At 41.6% G+C, this 19,237-nt stretch overlaps 1 protein-coding gene across 1 annotated transcript in view; it reads right to left on the minus strand.

Moving 5' to 3' along the window:
- Positions 1–1,848: 1,848 nt before the first annotated feature.
- Positions 1,849–19,237, minus strand: part of MBTPS2 (membrane bound transcription factor peptidase, site 2) — a 34,330-nt gene continuing 16,941 nt past the window's right edge. The window contains exons 8-11 of the mRNA XM_081326339.1: positions 15,671–15,765; positions 13,372–13,573; positions 11,420–11,495; positions 1,849–4,602 (exon numbers count right to left, since the gene is read on the minus strand). Coding sequence (XP_081182465.1) covers positions 4,380–4,602; positions 11,420–11,495; positions 13,372–13,573; positions 15,671–15,765 — 596 coding nt within the window. The 3' untranslated portion in view covers positions 1,849–4,379. The remainder of the gene's footprint in view (positions 4,603–11,419; positions 11,496–13,371; positions 13,574–15,670; positions 15,766–19,237) is intronic.

The following is a 19,237-nucleotide window of genomic DNA, read 5'->3' on the forward strand; positions in this document are numbered from 1 at the left end:
CTTTGAAAAATGTTTTCCTTAATGTTAATAATAATTAATATTAGGATGTATATTGTACAGGTAGTCCTCAACTTACAACCTTCATTGAGTGATTGTTCAAAATTACAATGGCACTGAAAAAAGTGAAAACTGTCACAGCATCCCCATGCTGACATGATCAAAATTTGAGCACTTGGCAACTGGCATGCATTTATAATTGCAGCATACCTGGGTCATGTGATCATCATTTGCAACCTTCCCAGCCAGCTTCTGACAAAATCAATGAGGAAAGCTGGATTTGCTTAACAACCACATGATTCACTTAACAATTGCAGAGATACGCATAACAGCTATAGCCAAAAAGGCTGTAAAATAGGCAGAAATTCTGGTCCCAATTGTGGTTGTAAGTTGAAGACAACCTGTATGAGTATTTTTAGTAATTTCAACATGTTGTTGTTGTTGCTAGTTGCAACCATGTGTCCGACCCGTCACGACCCCATGGACAACATTCCTCCAGGCCATGGGTCTTCAAACTTGGCCCTTTTATGACTTGTGGACTTCAACTCCTAGAATTCCTCAGCCAGGCATGCTGGCTGAGGAATTCTGGAAGTTGAAGTTCACAAGTCATAAAAGGGCCAAGTTTGAAGACCCCTGCTCCAGGCCTTCCTGTCCTCTACCATCTTCTGGAGTCCATTTCAGCTCACGCCTACTGCTTCAGTGACTCCATCCAGCCGCCTCATTCTCTGTCGTCCCCTTCTTCTCTTGCCCTCAATCTTCCCCAGCATTAGGCTCTTCTCCAGTGAGTCCTTCCTTCTCATTAGGTGGCCAAAGTATTTGAGTTTCAACTTCAAGATCTGGCCTTCTAAAGAGCAGTCAGGGTTGATCTCCTCTAGGACTGACCAGTTTGATCACCTTGCAGTCCAAGGGACTCACAGGAGTCTTCTCCAGCACCATAGTCAAAGGCCTCAATTCTTAGTCCTCATTCCAACTTTGAAATAAATATTAATTAGAAGTTATTGAAGTATGTTATTATTTATTTGACTTCAGCCTTGCCCGTCTCCAGACTTACCCTGGGCGGCTTTTTCTATTGCTGATTACAATTAAAAGAAATACTAAGGCTCTCCATGTGGCCTTTTAGTATCCAAATGTTATTTTTATTCATGTTTATTCAGAAGCAAGCTTAATTTTATTGCAGCCTCAGATGTTAAGAATCAAGTCTCAGACTCAAACTGAGACATGTCTCATGTGTCTGTCTGTATAGTATGGAGAAAAGGCTAATACCTTTCAATGATCAGAAATTACAATAATATTAAGACTACCCATATGCGGATAGTCCTTGATTTATGGCAATTAAGCCAAAATTTCTATTGTTAAGCAAGACAGGTGTTAAGTAACGTTTGGCCGATTTTACGATCTTTCATGGCATAATTGTTAACTGAATCACTGCAGCTGTTAATAACACCGTTAAGTGAATCTGGCTTTCCCATTGACTATGCTGGTCAGAAGGTGACAAAAAGTGATCACATGAGCAACCATCGTAAATATGAGCAAGTTGCCAAGCATCTAATTTTGATCACATGACCATGGGAATGCTGCAACAGTTGTGTGAAAAATGGTTATTTCAGTGCCATTGTAAATTTGAATTGTCACTAAATGAATTGTTGTAAGTTGAGGACTACCTGTACAGTTATTTCCTTTGATAGTTAATAGCTTTTAAAGTGCATTTGTTTTATCAGTAAGACAATGTAAGACTAATTTCCATTTATAACAATAGAACTTACAGACTATGTTATTTGTCTAACCATAAAATGGCCAATAGCTAAAGTAACAGTTCTGCAAACCAGCAAATAAGCTTTGGAGAAACATAGCTTGAAATAAATAAAAATTGTATTTTATAATCTAGTACAGGAGACATGCATACAATTACAATAATCATAATTAGATTATTCAGTAAAATAAATATTTAATATCTACACGAACCCAGAGGCTTCACAAAAAGTCATTACTATAATTGTGCAGCACAACCCTAAGCCTGTTTGCTCAAAATAAATATTTATTGAACTCAGTGAAACTTATTCCTTGAGTGTGTTTAGGATATCTCATAAATTAAAGTATCTACAATCAGTCTGAATTTAAAACCCTAGTTTATAAATAAGTTTTTAAATGAATGAACTATAAATTATCAATGGCCCTTACTTTAGGCTTATAACTAGATGTATATATGCCTATTCTATCAGGAAGTCTTTCCCATTCAAGCCGTGGAAAATACCTTTCCATATCCACATTATTTCTCTTTGTAGTATATATCTTTGTAATACATATTTTACAAAATGGAAATCCACCATTTTTCTCATGAAAATGAGGCTCAGAAAGAGCAATTTGTAGCAATGCCAATGAGGCCTTTTCTAGTTTTCCTAACTATATAAGAATTTTGTTGTGAACAGCTAGATAGTCCCAAGAACTTTGAAACACCATCATCATGACATCGTCATTCTCCATATGTAAGACTGATACAAAACTGAATAGCTGGGGCTGGAATTAAAAACTACAAGTATATGAAAATATGAAAAATGAGAGCATACACAAATAGAACAATTTACAAAGGAAAACAAAATGAGCAGTAGCATTTGCAAAAAGAATCCTACAATATACTTGAAATATGATTATCAGCTCTGAACTTTCAGCAAAATATTACATATATTTTTTAAGCATCAACAAAATGTACAGTCATTTCTTTCTGAAAAGTCATGTCAGATAATTCAAAATCCATTTTAAGGCTTGACTTCTGGACACAAAAGGTTACACAGTGAAGAGATATATCCATCGATATATAATTCACATTACTTAAAGACATACCATTAAAATCCATCCACTTATGAATAAGTTTACCTGAGAATGGAAAGTGCATATTTCTTTTTTTAAAAAATACTAAAGGAAAAAAGTCTTTTAATTTTCAAGAAATAAATCTTGAATTGCTTATAATTACAAGATAATATACCTGTCTTTTCAGTTTAGGCTCATTTGCAAGTATACAAGTATAATAAAACAGAAATCCATTCATAAATATGCTGTTTACATTCACAGAAAGCACTCCACTGACAATCCTAAATACAAGTCAAAGATAGCCTGAGCCCCAAAACCATATTTTGATTCTGCATTGAAAGGAAAGTCACCACCGAGTCAACCGTCTAAAAATGTACTATTTGGCAATAATATTTATTCAACACTCTCACTCCCCCCCAGGACCCTTCTGTTGTTTCACTTAACAATTTCAGCAATCTTGGCACTCCATCTCTATGGCCATGGTCACTTTGCAGTATAATTTCTTCTTTAAAAATGGCAAAGGGACCTCAGGGAAATTCAGTAGTAAAAGTTAATTATGATAGGAAGCCACCAGCTAGGCTGAACTTTCTAACACATGATTGTTGTCCACTTGAATTCTCCACCCTTCTAGGCTGGTCTTCTCTCTTTACTCCAGCTCCAGGAAAACAGAAATACTTGGCGTCTTCCTCTCCAAAGTCCAGTACTGAAGAACTATCAATTCAAATACACAAAAGATAGCAGTATAATCTTGTGGTCAGGCAGGTAAGGAAGGTGTAATAGGAAATTTCTTCTAAAACCAAACCAATAGCTATAGAAGAAGTTTATTGGAAAGTGACAGTCTTCCATTTATCATTAATGTTTGATAAAACTAAGGAAAAGTTGTCAAAGCACAGTAAGATAGGAGAAAAGGCATACCGTCGCTTTACCCAATCAAGAATAACACTCTATGATTCTCTGAATTTAGCCAACAAATCAGAATGCTTAAAGACTAAAGCCACTTTCCTAATGACTCTTGGAATTATAAAGGTGCAGCCGGGCTTTCATCATTTCTATCTTTGCAAATGTGATTTGAAGAAAGACTTCTGGTGGGGGGGGAGAGAAGCTGGATTTCATCTATTTCTCAGTGTGGGATCAATGTTTAGATGCTTTAGGGAGACTGATGCCAAACTAAAACTAGGGATATGTCATACCTTTTTATTACTATGTCACCCTTCTACATTGTTCCTAACATGTCAAAGCTTACTAAGTAGCAACAGTGTCCAATTTTCTTCCTTTTGGCTTTGACATGCAATCAAATGAACTGCAGAGTAAATCATTGAGCTCTGAGCACCATTTCCTGATAATGCCTCTGAAGCCATAGGGGCCTCTATGAATCAATGCTGAGTATGGTCAAGCGGGAGGGTCAGAGGACTTCAAAGGTAACAAGAAACATGTTTGAAGGTATCTATGGACACGTTCTTAAAAAGAATAAAGCTATTTTTCTTTCCATTGACCCACCCAACTGTCATTTTATAAGGTGATATATTTCAATGTTTTCGGGATCAGCATCATAACTGGTATCAAAATGTGCTATTATGTTATCGTGCTGTCACAATCCAGAGTCCTAGGGCCACATTAGCAGCCAAGAGTGCACTGCCAGCAAGTAAAATTAAGAAGCCAAGAAGCTCTCTGTTTTGCTTTTCAACAATAAATTTGCTAGCAGTAGCTTCCAAGAAAGAATTCAATATCCATTGGCCATCCAAAGCAAAACAGGGAATTGCATTAACAACAGCCAGTGCTCCAGAGAGTGAAATCAGGTATCTGTTTAAGCTTGTTAAGGTACATGATCATAGTCATTTTTAAAAAACACATATAAATTTGGGAACACAGCAATGTAACTGAACTAATATTTTTATTCATTCTTTATAATTCTTTATTGATAGCAAAAACCAAAATCAGTAAGGTCCTAGTTGTAAAATGTATTTTTATACAAGATAAAGGAAGAGACTTTACATAAGGAAGAAACATGTTGAGAAAGGATATAAAGCTTAGACAGCATTATATTTGCCCCTACAATGGTCATAAAAACTAGTCTGCCATTACACCAGTTATCGGCAGTATACATCTTTAATAAATTAATAATTTTTTAAAATGACTGCATATGTTTTATTTAATGTTTTAAAAAAGAGCTATTCTAACTTGGAAATGGATAATCTAAAACACTAGTCATGTTTATAATTCTCAGCAATAGCTATATGCTATTGCAGCATATTAGAATATACAGTATATTATTCAATTCTCATACAAATGATGAAACATATTGCTAAACAGTCACTAAATGAGGCAGTCATTAAACAAGGACTACCTGTACTTATAGTGACCTTGTTCCTATAGGCTTAAAGATGTGAAAAGCTTCTAATATTATAGAAGCCAAACAGAACGGGGCAAGGTCTCCTTTATGAGTCCCCAACTCGTCCTGGTACTCTGTGCAGGAGTGGTGCAGACCTAATTACCCAGGTTATAATCTACATGGTTTCTATCTCCCTTTCCAGATTTTCACTGAAAGAAATGTATCTTCTTTTAAATGGCTGAAGTGAATATCATGTTTCCATAGCTATATTGACTATCCCACTACCAATGGAATCCCTGATTGAACTCAAGCAGTCTTGGACATGCTATAGGACAGGGCTTTTCAACCAGTGGTATGCGTACCACAAGTGGTACTTTGGCATGTGGCATGTGACCCTCCTAGAGAAGTGTAGTGGGGGAGAGGAATGAGCTGAAGCGACCCAAGCCTGAGGGACAGGCAGCTGGAACTGCAGGACTGTCGGGGCTCGGCAGAAGCCCCAGGAGCACTGGCAGGGGTCCAGCTGACTGGCACTTCCAGAAGCAGCGTGTAGCTGGAGGTGAACTGAAGAAAAGGGGGGGGGAGGAAAAGAGAGGATATCAAAGGAGGTAGTTTTGGCAGGAAAGGGGGAAAAAGACAACAGCGAAAGAGAAGGGGATAGAGAAGAAGCTATGGAAGGAGAACTCAGCAGGCAGTGAGGAAAAAGAGACAGGGAAGAAGGAAGCTGTTGCTGAAAGAAAAGGTCCCCTGATTCGTTTTCTCCAGCCAGGAGAATGCAATCGGTGCTGATGAAATGAAAAGCTGGGAGACCAGTATTTCGGAAAGGAGATTAGTTTATTTCGGAAGCCAGTGGGTTCCTGGTCAACTGGCAGCTTGAATTGGTTACCATAAGGATTTTTATATTTTATAGCGTTTTGTAATTCAGAGGTTCGGTTTGTGTGCTTCGGTTATTGGAATATTTTAGTCTGTTTCACAAAGGCTAGCAATGAGTCCAAAGTGTTGGCTTCCATAGGTTTAATCCCTTTAAACAAATGTAATTAGTTTTACCTCATCTTGAATTTGTCTACGGCTTTTAGCAAGTTTTCTTTGTAGGTAAACAGGCTTAATTTAAGGTTATCGCTTTTCGCAATTGCCTGAGCCTTTTAGACTCCAGTTGCTACATTGTTTAAACTGAGACACGCCTGAGGCAGCTTAAAGGGGGGGGGGGAACGTAGTCAGTGTTTCTTTATTCTGGGAGGCTTTTGTGAGCCTTTCTTTGCTTTGTGCTTGATTCCTGTGTCTTTAGGGGTACAATGAAGGGACTGGGGGTGCATTCTTACTACACTGCAGGAGGAGAGCTCAGAAGGTAGTGGTGCATATTAATAAATATGGATAAATCCATCATACATTTGTCAGTGCAAAGGGAAAGTGATTCAGCAAAGGAACTGCCACCGAAGAAACTAAACAGGTACTTTTTCCCTACACTTTGTAACATTTTATTAGATTATAGAATAAAAGACAAAAATACAAAAGCAAATAGTAGGACACAGTGGGGAGGAAAAAGTGAGGGGGAGAAGGGAAAAAGTACAGACTTCCCCTGTTGCAGTAGAAGGAAGCATTAATGCTGAACCTCAACTTTTTACTTTTCCATAATATTATAAACTAGCCATTTCTATAACAACAAATGAATCTAATCAGTAAAACCCCAAATCCCCCCCCCAGATATTGTCGTCCTAAAAGTGGTATAATCTGTGAAAAGGTTGAAAAGCCCAGCTATAGGAAACCTCAAAGTGTGTGGTATGTGATCTTAACACTCAACTTGACAAGTGCAGCTCATTTCCATATCTTTATCCAGAATGTTTTGAAATCTAGTCATTAAGCCACATGCTTAATCTATTTCTTGTCATAAAAGGAAGTCAGCATTCTAGACAGCAAATTGTCTAGAATGCCCACTTCCCATGGACAAGAGTTGTTATGGAATTATCCATGTTATAAATTTAATAAACAAAGAAATTCATTTATTCAGGCTTTTTAAAGATTTAATGTTAACATTTTAATCTGTAACTACCGTATATACTTGAGTATAAGCCGACTCGAGTATAAGCCGAGACCCCTAATTTTACCCCCAAAAACTGGAAAAAGTTATTGACTCGAGTATAAGCCGAGTATAAGTATAAGCTTGGCCCCTTCTTAGCAACATATCTATATTCTGTGCCACGACGAGCCGCTCGTTGACTCTGGCAGCATCCCGGAGCTGGCTCGGCCGCGGTTCGCAGGGTCCGCTCATCAGGCTGCCAGGCTTCCTGGCAGCACATCCCGCAGGGAAGGTCTGCTAGGGAGGCGGCAGTCAAGCATTGTTTCCCTCGTGCGTGTGTGTGTGTGTGTGAGACCTGCGGGAACGGCTGGTAGAGGTGGCGGCAGTCCGGCGTTTCCCCCCCTCATGCATGCGTGCGTGTGTCAGACCCGCGGGAATGGCTGGTAAGGAAGCGGCGTCCCCCCCCCTCCTGTGTGTCGGGCCCACGGGGCTTGACACACAGAGAAACGCAAATGCCGGACTGCCGCCACCTTTACTAGCCATTCCTGCGGGTCTGACACACACACACACACGCACGAGGGGGAGAAACAACGCTGGACTGCCGCCACCTCTGCCAGCCCTGCAAGCCTCTGCCGCTTGCAGGGCTGGCAGAGGTGGCGGCAGTCCAGCGTTGTTTCTCCCCCTCGTGCGTGCGTGTGTGTGTCAGACCCACGGGAATGGCTGGTAGGGAAGCGGCATTCCGGCATTCCCCCCCTTCCTGTGTGTCAAGCCCACGGGGCTTGACACACAGAGAAACGCAAATGCCGGACCTTTACTAGCCATTCCTGCGGGTCTGACACACACACACACACACACACACACGCACGCACGAGGGGGAGAAACAACGCTGGACTGCCGCCACCTCTGCCAGCCCTGCAAGCCTCTGCTGCTTGCAGGGCTGGCAGAGGTGGCGGCAGTCCAGCGTTGTTTCTCCCCCTCGTGCGTGCGTGTGTGTGTCAGACCCACGGGAATGGCTGGTAGGGAAGCGGCATTCCGGCATTCCCCCCCTTCCTGTGTGTCGAGCCCACGGGGCTCGACACACAGAGAAACGCAAATGCCGGACTGCCGCCACCTTTACTAGCCATTCCTGCGGGTCTGACACACACACACACACACACACACACACACACACGCACGAGGGGGAGAAACAACGCTGGACTGCCGCCACCTCTGCCAGCCCTGCAAGCCTCTGCAGCCCCGGGGCTGCAGAGGCTTGCAGGGCTGGCAGAGGTGGCGGCAGTCCAGCGTTGTTTCTCCCCCTCGTGCGTGCGTGTGTGTGTCAGACCCACGGGAATGGCTGGTAGGGAAGCGGCATTCCGGCATTCCCCCCCCTTCCTGTGTGTCGAGCCCACGGGGCTTGACACACAGAGAAACGCAAATGCCGGACTGCCGCCACCTTTACTAGCCATTCCTGCGGGTCTCACACACACACACACACACATACACACACGCACGAGGGGGAGAAACAACGCTGGACTGCCGCCACCTCTGCCAGCCCTGCAAGCCTCTGCCGCCCCGGGGCTGCAGAGGCTTGCAGGGCTGGCAGAGGTGGCGGCATTCCAGCGTTGTTTCTCCCCCTCGTGCGTGCGTGTGTGTGTCAGACCCACGGGAATGGCTGGTAGGGAAGCGGCATTCCGGCATTCCCCCCCTTCCTGTGTGTCGAGCCCACGGGGCTTGACACACAGAGAAACGCAAATGCCAGACTGCTGCCACCTTTACTAGCCATTCCTGCGGGTCTGACACACACACACACACACACACACACACACGCACGAGGGGGAGAAACAACCTCATTTCCATTCAAAGGAATTGGATTTCTGCTGTGCCTTAATTATTTCTGGACTGAAAGCGTGGTGACTTTCATAGTGGGGAGCGCTATCTGTCTCTTCCCCTCCTCATTCCCCCCACTCCTCTGTAGGGCAGCTACAGGTTTCTTTGTTTTCTGTAATTCAGTGACCAAGGCCTTTCGGGGGCAAAAGGCCTCTTTCTGTTGAGGTGGGGGCTGGTTTCTGAAGGAGGCTGCAGCCCCCTGAGAGTTGAAGACCCCCCCCTGCCCGCCCACCCTCTCTGGGGGCGCCCTGGGGGCTTCCCTGGCAAGGAAGCCCGGCTGCCCATTCACGGCCACCCGGGTTGCCCCCCCAGCTTCGGCAGAGATCAGTCCGGCTGGGGGGGGTGGACGTCGGGCTCGGCTCGTTGCGGCCGGACCGGTGTGTCCCCACGTGGGCCCTGGGCTGCGCCCCCGGCGACTCCGCCCCCTCCCCTCCGGGCCGGGCTTCTCTCCGCCCGTCCGCCCGCTGGCGGGCTGGCTGGCTGGGCTGCTGCGCGACTGAGCTCCGCCCGGCGCCGGACTGCAGCGCCGCTGCTGGTCCTGGGCGAGGCAGCGGGCGAGCGAGCGAGCGCGCTCCGCAGGGCAGGCTCTCTCCGCCGGGACGCGGGCGGTGGCGGCTGGCTGTGGCTTCGGGGCGAGCGAGCGCGCTCCGCAGGGCAGGCTCTCTCCGCCGGGACGCAGGCAGCGGCTGGCTGTGGCTTCGGGGCGGCGCTGAGCTGCGCAGCCGGCCTCCCGCCCTGCCTGCCCCCCGGCCGGTGCCTTCGCCCCGCAAGCCCCCCCGACTTGCCCGGAGGAAGCGGCGGCGGCGGCGCGGCGCTGCGGGCCGGGACGGGAGGGGGGCGCGGGCTGGCTGGCTGGGCTGCTACGTGACTGAGCTCTGCCCGGCGCCGGACTGCAGCGCCGCCGCTGGTCCCGGGCGAGGCAGCGGGCGAGCGAGCGCGCTCCGCAGGGCAGGCTCTCTCCGCCGGGACGCGGGTGGCGGCGGCTGGCTGTGGCTTCGGGGCGGCGCTGAGCTGCGCGGCTGCCCTCCCGCCCTGCCTGCCCCCCGGCCGGTGCCTTCGCCCCGCAAGCCCCCCCAACTTGCCTGGAGGAAGCAGCGGCGGCGGCGCGGCGCTGCGGGCCGGGAGGGGAGGGGGGCGCGGCGGGGCCTGCCCCTCCTGCCGAGGAGCCGAGCCCGGCGGCGTGTGTGTGTGTGTGTGTGTGTGTGTGTGTGTGTGTGTGTGTCAGACCCGCAGGAATGGCTAGTAAAGGTGGCAGCAGTCCGGCATTTGCGTTTCTCTGTGTGTCAAGCCCCGTGGGCTCGACACACAGGAAGGGGGGGAATGCCGGAATGCCGCTTCCCTACCAGCCATTCCCGTGGGTCTGACACACACACGCACGCACGAGGGGGAGAAACAACACTGGACTGCCGCCACCTCTACCAGCTCTGCAAGGCTCTGCCGCTCCCTTCTCTCAGCAGCCTGGCCCGAACGAAGGGACAGTTCTTTTTTTTTTGTTCACTGGAGTATAAGCCGAAGTGGATTTTTTCAGCCCAAAAAGTGGGCTGAAAAATTCGGCTTATACTCAAGTATATACGGTATTTGTTTATACATTTACTGATGTTTTATTATATCTTTGTAAGCCATTAAGAAAATGGATAGTGTATAATTTTATTTGTGTGTGTGTGTGTGTGTGTGTGTGTGTGTGTGTATAATTTTCCTTGATAAGATTAAAAATGTGAATCCCAGGCATATTAAAATTAACAAACTAAGTGAACACTGGGATGGAATAAGAAAAACTAAAACAGTTTTTATTGTTAAAAGATCAAACTTTCGTTGACTAACTGCCAATGTCGTCAGGATGGAAACGTTGGGGTAGGGAGATCACATTTACACTGTTAGTGTCTCTGCACTCCGCTCACGGACTGCGTCACCGGTCTGTTCGTTGAGGCCAGCCGTATTCCTTTGAGTCGTCGCGCATCTGGATGGCCTCAACGAACACACCGGTGACGCGCTCCATGAGCAGAGCGCAGACACTAACAGTATAAATGCGATCTCCCCACCCCAACGTTTCCATCCTGACGACATTGGCAACGAAAGCTTGATCTTTTAACAATAAAAACTGTTTTAGTTTTTCTTATTCTATCCCAGTGTTCACTTAGTTTATTTTTATACACACACATACACACACACACACACACACACACACGTGTGTGTGTATATGTATATATGTATGTGTATGCATATATGTATGTATGTATATGTATATATATATATTTATTCTACCCCACAGGCAAAATATGCAAAATAAGTTAGAAGAGGCTGTTCAAAAGGTAAAAACTCAAATGGCTGTAGTCATTGGATATTTTATATGCAGGACAGATACTCCCAGTGTCTTCTCTCAAAAAGTTCACACAAATATGAAAGGATACTTGCAAAATGTTTCCATTATTAAAGGAAGGTCCAAAGTTAGAAAGCTGTATCGAGGTACAAAGCTGCTGAGGCTCACTTAAACAAAGAAAGAATTTTCTAAGTTTGCTACAAAATCAAGGAGCATTTCAACACAAATCATGTCTAAATCTCTCTTCACAACAAATACAACTTTTTCTTTCATTCCCCATGATGTATGGTAACATCACTTCAATAACTATGCCACATTCATAGTTGGTCTATTTTTTGTGAAAACAGCAGGTCTAACACATAATACACTTACTGTTGTTTTAGAATCAATTGTCTATAGTATAGAGGAATAATATGCAGCTGATCTTTGTATCTGAACATTACATATGTATTTTAGTAGAAGAAAGCTAAAGACAAAAACAGGAAATATATTCCATATCAACTGCCTATAGCATTCATGTCCCTAGGTATGTGTTATTTACATAAAGTACAGGTAGTCCTTGACTTATAACAATTCATTTAATGACCGTTCAAAATTACAAAGGCACTGAAAAAAGTGACATGACCATTTTCACACTTATGACCATTGCAGGATCCCCATGGTCATACGATTTACTTTCGGATGCTTGATAACTGGTTCATATTTATGATGATTGCAATGTCCTGGGGTCATATGATCACCTTTTGTGACCTTCTGATGAGCAAAGTCAATGAGAAAACCTGATTCACTTAACAATGGTGTTACTAATTTAAGAACTGCAATCCTTCACTTAACAAGTGTGGCAAGAAAAATCATAAAATGGGGCAAAACTCACTTAACAAATTTCTCACTTAGCAACACACATTTTGGGCTCAATTGTAGTCATAGGTAGAGGACTATCTGCAGTGAACAAATACAGGTAGTCCTTGAGTTATGATTGCATTGAAATCTTCCCATCATGGTTATAAGTCACGATGGTCATAAAATGAGGCTAGACTAGACTCATTTATGATCTTTTTGCGGCACTCATTAAGTGAACTTCATGGTTGCTGAGCAAAATAATGGTTCACTTAATGGGCATTTTTGCCGAAAAACAGAAATAAATGCCTAGTTTGGCAAAAATGTCGTAAAACACAGTCATGTCACTGCAGGACACTTGAAATGGCTATAAATGCAGGCTAGTTACTGAGCACTCGAAATGAAGTCACATGAACATGGGCACAGGGACCTGCCCATTGGAAACAGGTCATAAATACCCCACGGAGATGCATCATAATTTCGAACAGTTGCTAAGCAACCAGTTATAAGTCAAGAATTATCTATAAAAGGAATCCATTATATTTATGGCTAAATATTAAAAATATTATCTATGTTGAGATTTGTTTTTGATGTCAGTGGTTTAAAGCTGAAAATATAAACTTTATGAAGTTCAAAAAAGTCTATATACATACAGATTAAGAAACCTTAATTTCGTGACAAAATTAGGACTCAGTATCTTAAGACAAACTTTTACCAAACACTGAAAGAATGGTAAATGGCAAAAGAAGCCATGCAAAAGCATTTATTAGAATGTCTTGTAGCAATATTTTCATATTCCTGAACCAGTTACCCAAACTTTCCCTGTTTCAGTTAAGAACCAATGATCAACATACATACACATGTATAAAATATTATTTTTCAGTTTATGAAATGCATGGCTACAGAATAAGCTTCATATTGAGGTAAGCTTTTTTGTAACTGAAGTACGTATATTTATTTTGCATACATGACCAAATACATATGCATATAATCTAAATGAAAATATATAAATTTGATTACTGTGGAAATAGGGCAGCAATAAAAAACTGTATAATGCCTGATAAACAGAAAGAAAGAAAGAAAGAAAGAAAGAAAGAAAGAAAGAAAGAAAGAAAGAAAGAAAGAAAAAATCAGCCAACTGTAATCTGTATGTTGTGTTTTTTACATGCTCAAATTCTGTTAGCATCCTCACCAAATCACACATACCTGTATATTGGAGATGCATTGGATGACCAACAAAGAGCATATCAATTTGAGGAGGATGCTTCACCCTTATGAGCTTGGTTTGATTTTCCAAGGAAGGCGTCACACACGTACTTGGGATAAAATCCTTTGGGCAATCTTTGTTTGTTTGGCAGAGCTCACTGGCCTCAATAGTTTTCCGTGCTGGCAAACAAGCATACTGGGTCTGAAATTTAAGTAAGTATTAAATGTATGCCATTGAGAAACATTCACTATATGTAGGCCATGACAAGCTAGATGGAAAACAAGAAAACTACATTTTAGTTATTTTACATATTCATTACCATTTCTTCAGAATGAGGCTTCTATGAGCTCTACAAAACTAAAACTTCCACAATTTCCAGGCAGTATCTCCAAAGTACAATGGCTGTAAATGCAACAATATGCTATAAACATAATGTTATATTCCAAGTGGCAGAATGACTAAATAAATAACCTGAGGGAACATTAAGGAGAGATGAGAGAAAAATCCAACTAAAAGTGAGTTGGGAAATATAGAACCATTGGCCCAGTAGACAGGCAACTCTTTTTGGTACATCACTGGACAGGTAAAAAGTGTTGGGCTCTTTGGCTTGCTGAACTTGGCTGTTTTCTTGCAGGCATTTCCTTACCAGGTAACATAATCAAGTGAATGGGAGAGTAGAATTAGTTGGCTGTTAAGTCTTTCTTCCTTCATGGTTTATTATGGTATTGTTTCTTCTTGGACTGTTTGTGTGATGCTGTACCCTTCTTACAAGGATGTTGATTGCTAGCAAGGATGTGTTCTGTGCTGTTTGCTTCTTCTTTGACTCGGTTATATCCTTCACATGGTATAGATTGACTTTATGGGTTGGCTGATAGCTGATATGTCTGAATTCTAGGAATTCCCCAGCACTTTTGGATTTAATTTAATGTACAGTATCAAGTTTCCCATTTGAAATTGTGGTTGAATTTGTCTGTGTGCTGAGGCATTAATGATTTTCATCATGTCTTCTGATTACAACATGATGTTTGTGGATGCATTCTGCCAATCTTCTACATGTCTGTGCAGCATAGGCCTTACATCATACAGTATGTTTCAGATGGCCTTCTTTAATGTCTGTGTCTTTAGGTTTGCTTAAGATGCTTTGGACTGATTTTGTTGGTTTGCATGCTACAGTGATACTTTGGTTGGCCCAGACATATAGTATATAGTGATTTTTTTAAAAAAAAGGTTGTTACGGTTGTTAAGCACTTTTTAATGAAGTTGTGTGGTTGTCTGTTATGTTAAAAGATATTATACATATAATCTGTTTCCTCTTTTTGAGGTTCCGGATACTGCAACATGAAAATGCTTTTGATAAGATGGGTGACTGCATAAATTAGATGCTATTAGGAACCTCTCCTAACTTTTATCATCTGCAACTTTGGTAAGCATTCCTTCAACTCCCTCCTCTATATCATTGATAAAAGTGCTGATGTAATGCTCTATTTGAGATGTTTCTCCAGGTAGATTTGACAGTATTTATAACTACACTTTGAGTATGATCCTTGAGGCAACTGTGGAATTGTCAAACCTGTATTTGACCATTTTCGTAATAAGGATGCCATGAAAGGTTTTGTTTTTGTTTTTTTAATCCCATTTATATCCCGCCCTTCTCTGAAGACTCAGGGCGGCTTACAATCTAAGCACAATCAATGTGCTTAGCAATAGCCTTCATTCTATGTATATGCCTGCTTATTAGGGCTTTCGCCCCCCCCCCCAAGCAGCATTATTACAAAGTCAGCTTATTGCCCCCAACAATCTGGGTCCTTCTTTTGTCAAAGAACCTTTGGTAAAGCAAAGATATACTGTGTCTACATTTCCCCAATCAACTAGGCTAACAATATATATTAGTTACAAGGTGGTTATTATGTGTAGAACCTTCAATCCTAAAGAAAATATGTTCTCTAATATTGGAAGTAAAAAGGGCATTTTTAAAGAAATATGAACACGCCATTTCAGCACAATAAGGTGGTTATTTGCATTAAAAGTAAGCAGTTTAGTTTTGCTCTATGTCTACTATCAAACCTTATTTACTGCAACATCCTGTTATTTCTGCCAGCCCTAACATTTGAGAAAATTTAGCTAGAGCATTCAAGTGTGAGATAGTGTTTTTAAATGAAAAATATGCACATCCACTTTTCATATCATTCATTTTATTATTTTTAATTTCTGATACAATAATTCTGACATAAAACTAGTTTGTATACTATTGAATTTAGAAAACATGTACTTTTCTCATCTATTTATATAAAAACTTACCATATGGCTGTTCAATTTATTACTGTATGAAAAGCAGACATCTGTGAGGCTATTGTTATTACAACATTCAACAGTGCCATCAAGTCTTTTAAAACCTAAGGACAAGGGCAAAGGCAACTTATTATATTTTCAAATATCATACACCCACTGACCTGTAATGCAATAAAAACTCAACCATCACCACTTCTGCAGGGTTTCTCTCTCTCTCTCTCTCTCTCTCTCTCTCTCTCTCTCTCTCTCTCTCTCTCTCTCTCTCTCTCTCTGTGTGTGTGTGTGTGTGTGCACGTGTGCGCGTGTATAAAGGCACAGTCTCAGTGGCAATCAGAAATAGCTAAAAGTAGCCATCAGTATCCATATCCTGTGACTATTTCCCATTCATCTTTATAAAAATACTTTGATATAAAACAAAGTGTAGGACTATTGTGGGGGTGAACTACTGAGGAAGTTGCAAGAGACTCATTTACAACAGTGCACTGACACTCTAGAGCTGCTTTCAAGTCTCTATGACAAGAAAATAGATGAGTTCTGAAATTTATGCGGTCCTTATATTTTTTTTTATTTTTTTTTAATTTTAATTCCATTTATATCCCGCCCTTCTCCGAAGACTCAGGGCGGCTTACAAGCTTTGCAGTATATATCCTGACAGTGCTGTGATGAAAGCCAAGCCAAACCCTCCAAATTCATCAGTTCAGATTCTGCTCCAGAGCAAACACTGCAAAACTGTTATAGTGCTTCCTCTGGAGTTACAGGCAGACTTGCTGCCCCCTGATGAAAACTACTTCAACCCACTGTTCCTTTGGGATTCTTCTTCCTCCATGGACCAATTACCAGTTGGTACCCTGGTATTCTTTCCCCACATAATGTTTCCTTACTAAAGCATTGACCAACTTACTTTTCTTTATCTTTCCACAAATATGAGTTTTGGAAGGTAAACAGCAAAGAAAGGAAGCATTGGCTGATTTACATTTTTGCAGTCTCCCATTGGCTAGCTGGAAGGAATGCTGGCCAGTTCAAGCAAGCGGTCAAGATTCACTTTGCAGCTGCTATGTGTTTGAATGCTGAAGGCAAAAGCATAGATTAACTTGCTAGGCAAGAGGCTACCTGGGAGACCAGAACATAGGAACAGCCCAGCAAATTCACAATATAATTTTGCACTAGCAGGCTCTAAATATTAAAATATTAAAAAGGAGACACTGTGTTGCAGCAGGTAAACTAAATCCATAAAACCTGACAATTCAGCTGGTAAGTATGAGTAGACATTTCAACCCAGACTAAGCAAATATTTTCAAATTATAATCAACTATATAAGCAAACAATAATAATTTTGAAATGAAAGAGTCATCTGATTAACGAGTTGACAATCTAGTAATTGATTTAACATTTTAAATCAAAATGTGTAGTTTTCAAAACAATTGTTATATGATTATACTAGGCCGTACTTTTGAAGAGGAATTCTCTTCCCAAGTAAGAATACTGCTTAAGACAGTGAATTAACAATAATATTTGGGGGGGGGGCAGTTTCCAATGACGTCGCTGCAACATGGGCGCTGGGGAATGAAGATCCGCTCCTCAAGCCCTATTTCTACCTGATTTCTGGGGGGTCCAACAGGACCAAAAGTCGCCCCGTAGAGGCGACTGGCCAAAGGGTGAAACTTTGCAGATTGCGGGCCAGTGATAGCTGTCCTGCTTGATCCAAAGGAGCCCTCAGGACCGGCAGGAAGAAAGGCTGACTGCACCCATGCAGTCAGCCAGAAGCAGCTGATCGTCGGAGACAAAGAATACTAACAAGTGGAAAACAAAACAGCTGATTCGGGTGAGACTACTTTCCTTACCTCTCTACAAGCGACCGGTTCTGGGAAAAAGAACTCAAAAGCAAGAAATCCCTAAGCTTCGGGGGGGGGGGGTTTCTACCCCTCCCTCCTGAACTATAAGCGGCAGTTTAATTTTGGGGAAATTAAAACTGACATAACAATATTGTAAAGATAATTGAGGCATAAAGGAAGGATAACTTTGGAAACTTTTGTATTTATAAATCTTTTTTTACTCCTTGTTTGGAAACCATTGGATTTTAACTTTTTTAAAGTATGGTGGGAATGGACATCTAATGACATCTAGTGGCAAAATTGAGAACTACATTTAACCTTGCTATTTTTTTTATCTTACTAAGTTGTTTGGACTGGAGTTTTCAAATTTGGCTGGATGCCCAGACACAGCTTATAGTTTAAACACTTTGGTGTCCTTGGAATTTATAGTCTTGAAGATTGTGGCTGAAAAAGAAAAGACTATTTTTGTATTGCCCTTTTCTATAGCATTGGATTACAATTATAAATAAAAAATGTTTTTGAAGTCATCTGACTTCCTTGGAGTACAAATACAGCTTGACCTGGAATTATTATAAGCTGTTTTGAAAGAATGAATAACAAGACATTTCTTCTAACAGAACACTTTGTGTTATAAATTATGGTATATATTTTTTTCTCTATTTTTTTTCTTCCTTCTCTTTTTTCCCTTTTGTTCTTTTTTTTTACTACTTACTATTTTTTATTATTTACTTGTCCTATTTGTTAGGAGCCTATTGGCTTATAAATTTTGACTTACTTGATGGATTATAAAGTATGATTAAAAGATAAAGATGAGCGTCCCCAATCTATCTAAAGTTGGAAAAAAGGAACCTCTGCTCCCTCTTCTGCTTCTGCAAGTCTATCAGAGATCAATTGATACAATGTTTCAACAAGAAAAGGCTAATAACTTCCAAAAGGAAACTCAAGCAACATTACAAGCAATTCAAGGGGCAATTGCTACTCAAATGGTGGTTACAACAAGAAACCATGAGATGAAAAGTGATTTTGATAAAATGAATCAAAAAATTAATAACATGGACTCTGAATTTGAAAATTTTAAACAGATGATTACAGATAATCAACAAAGAATCCAAAAAATAGAAGATAAATCAACTGAGGTTGACCAGAAATTAGAAGTCTTAAAAAGATAAAAATCAGAAATTGATGCAAATAAATGGAGAACTAGAAGTCTCAATAGCTGGGATGGAGATGGAAAGAGCCTCATATTTTTTAAGATTTCAAAATATAATGGAAGATAAGGAAGAGGATCTTCTAGACGGAATTATTGGTAGACTCATTAGGAATCGGGAAACAGGAAATGGAAGGAGAATTAGATCAGATCTATCGAGTCAACTCAAACTATGCTAGAAGAAATAAAGTCCCCAGGGAAGTACATGTTAGATTTCTCAAAAGATCTACAAGAGATGAGATTCTGAGAAGAGTAAAAGACGAACCTTTGAAATACAAAGAAAAAGAAATTGTAGTCCTCAAACAAATTCCTAGGAGAATAGAGAATCTCGAAGAGAATACCAGTTTCTAACTAGGAAATTAGTTGAAAAAGGAGAGAATTTCAGTTGTCTGATTCCAGATGGGATTTTAATCTATTGGGACATGAAAAGATATAGATTGGATATGCCACTTAAAGCAATGGAATTCTTCCAACAACCATAGAGCATTTCTGGAAGGAGGTGATTTTGAATCTGGTACAAAGAGAGAAACAAAGAAA

Source organism: Vipera berus (genome assembly GCF_964194415.1).
Source record: "Vipera berus genome assembly, chromosome: 4".
In the NCBI taxonomy this organism is placed as follows: domain Eukaryota; kingdom Metazoa; phylum Chordata; class Lepidosauria; order Squamata; family Viperidae; genus Vipera; species Vipera berus.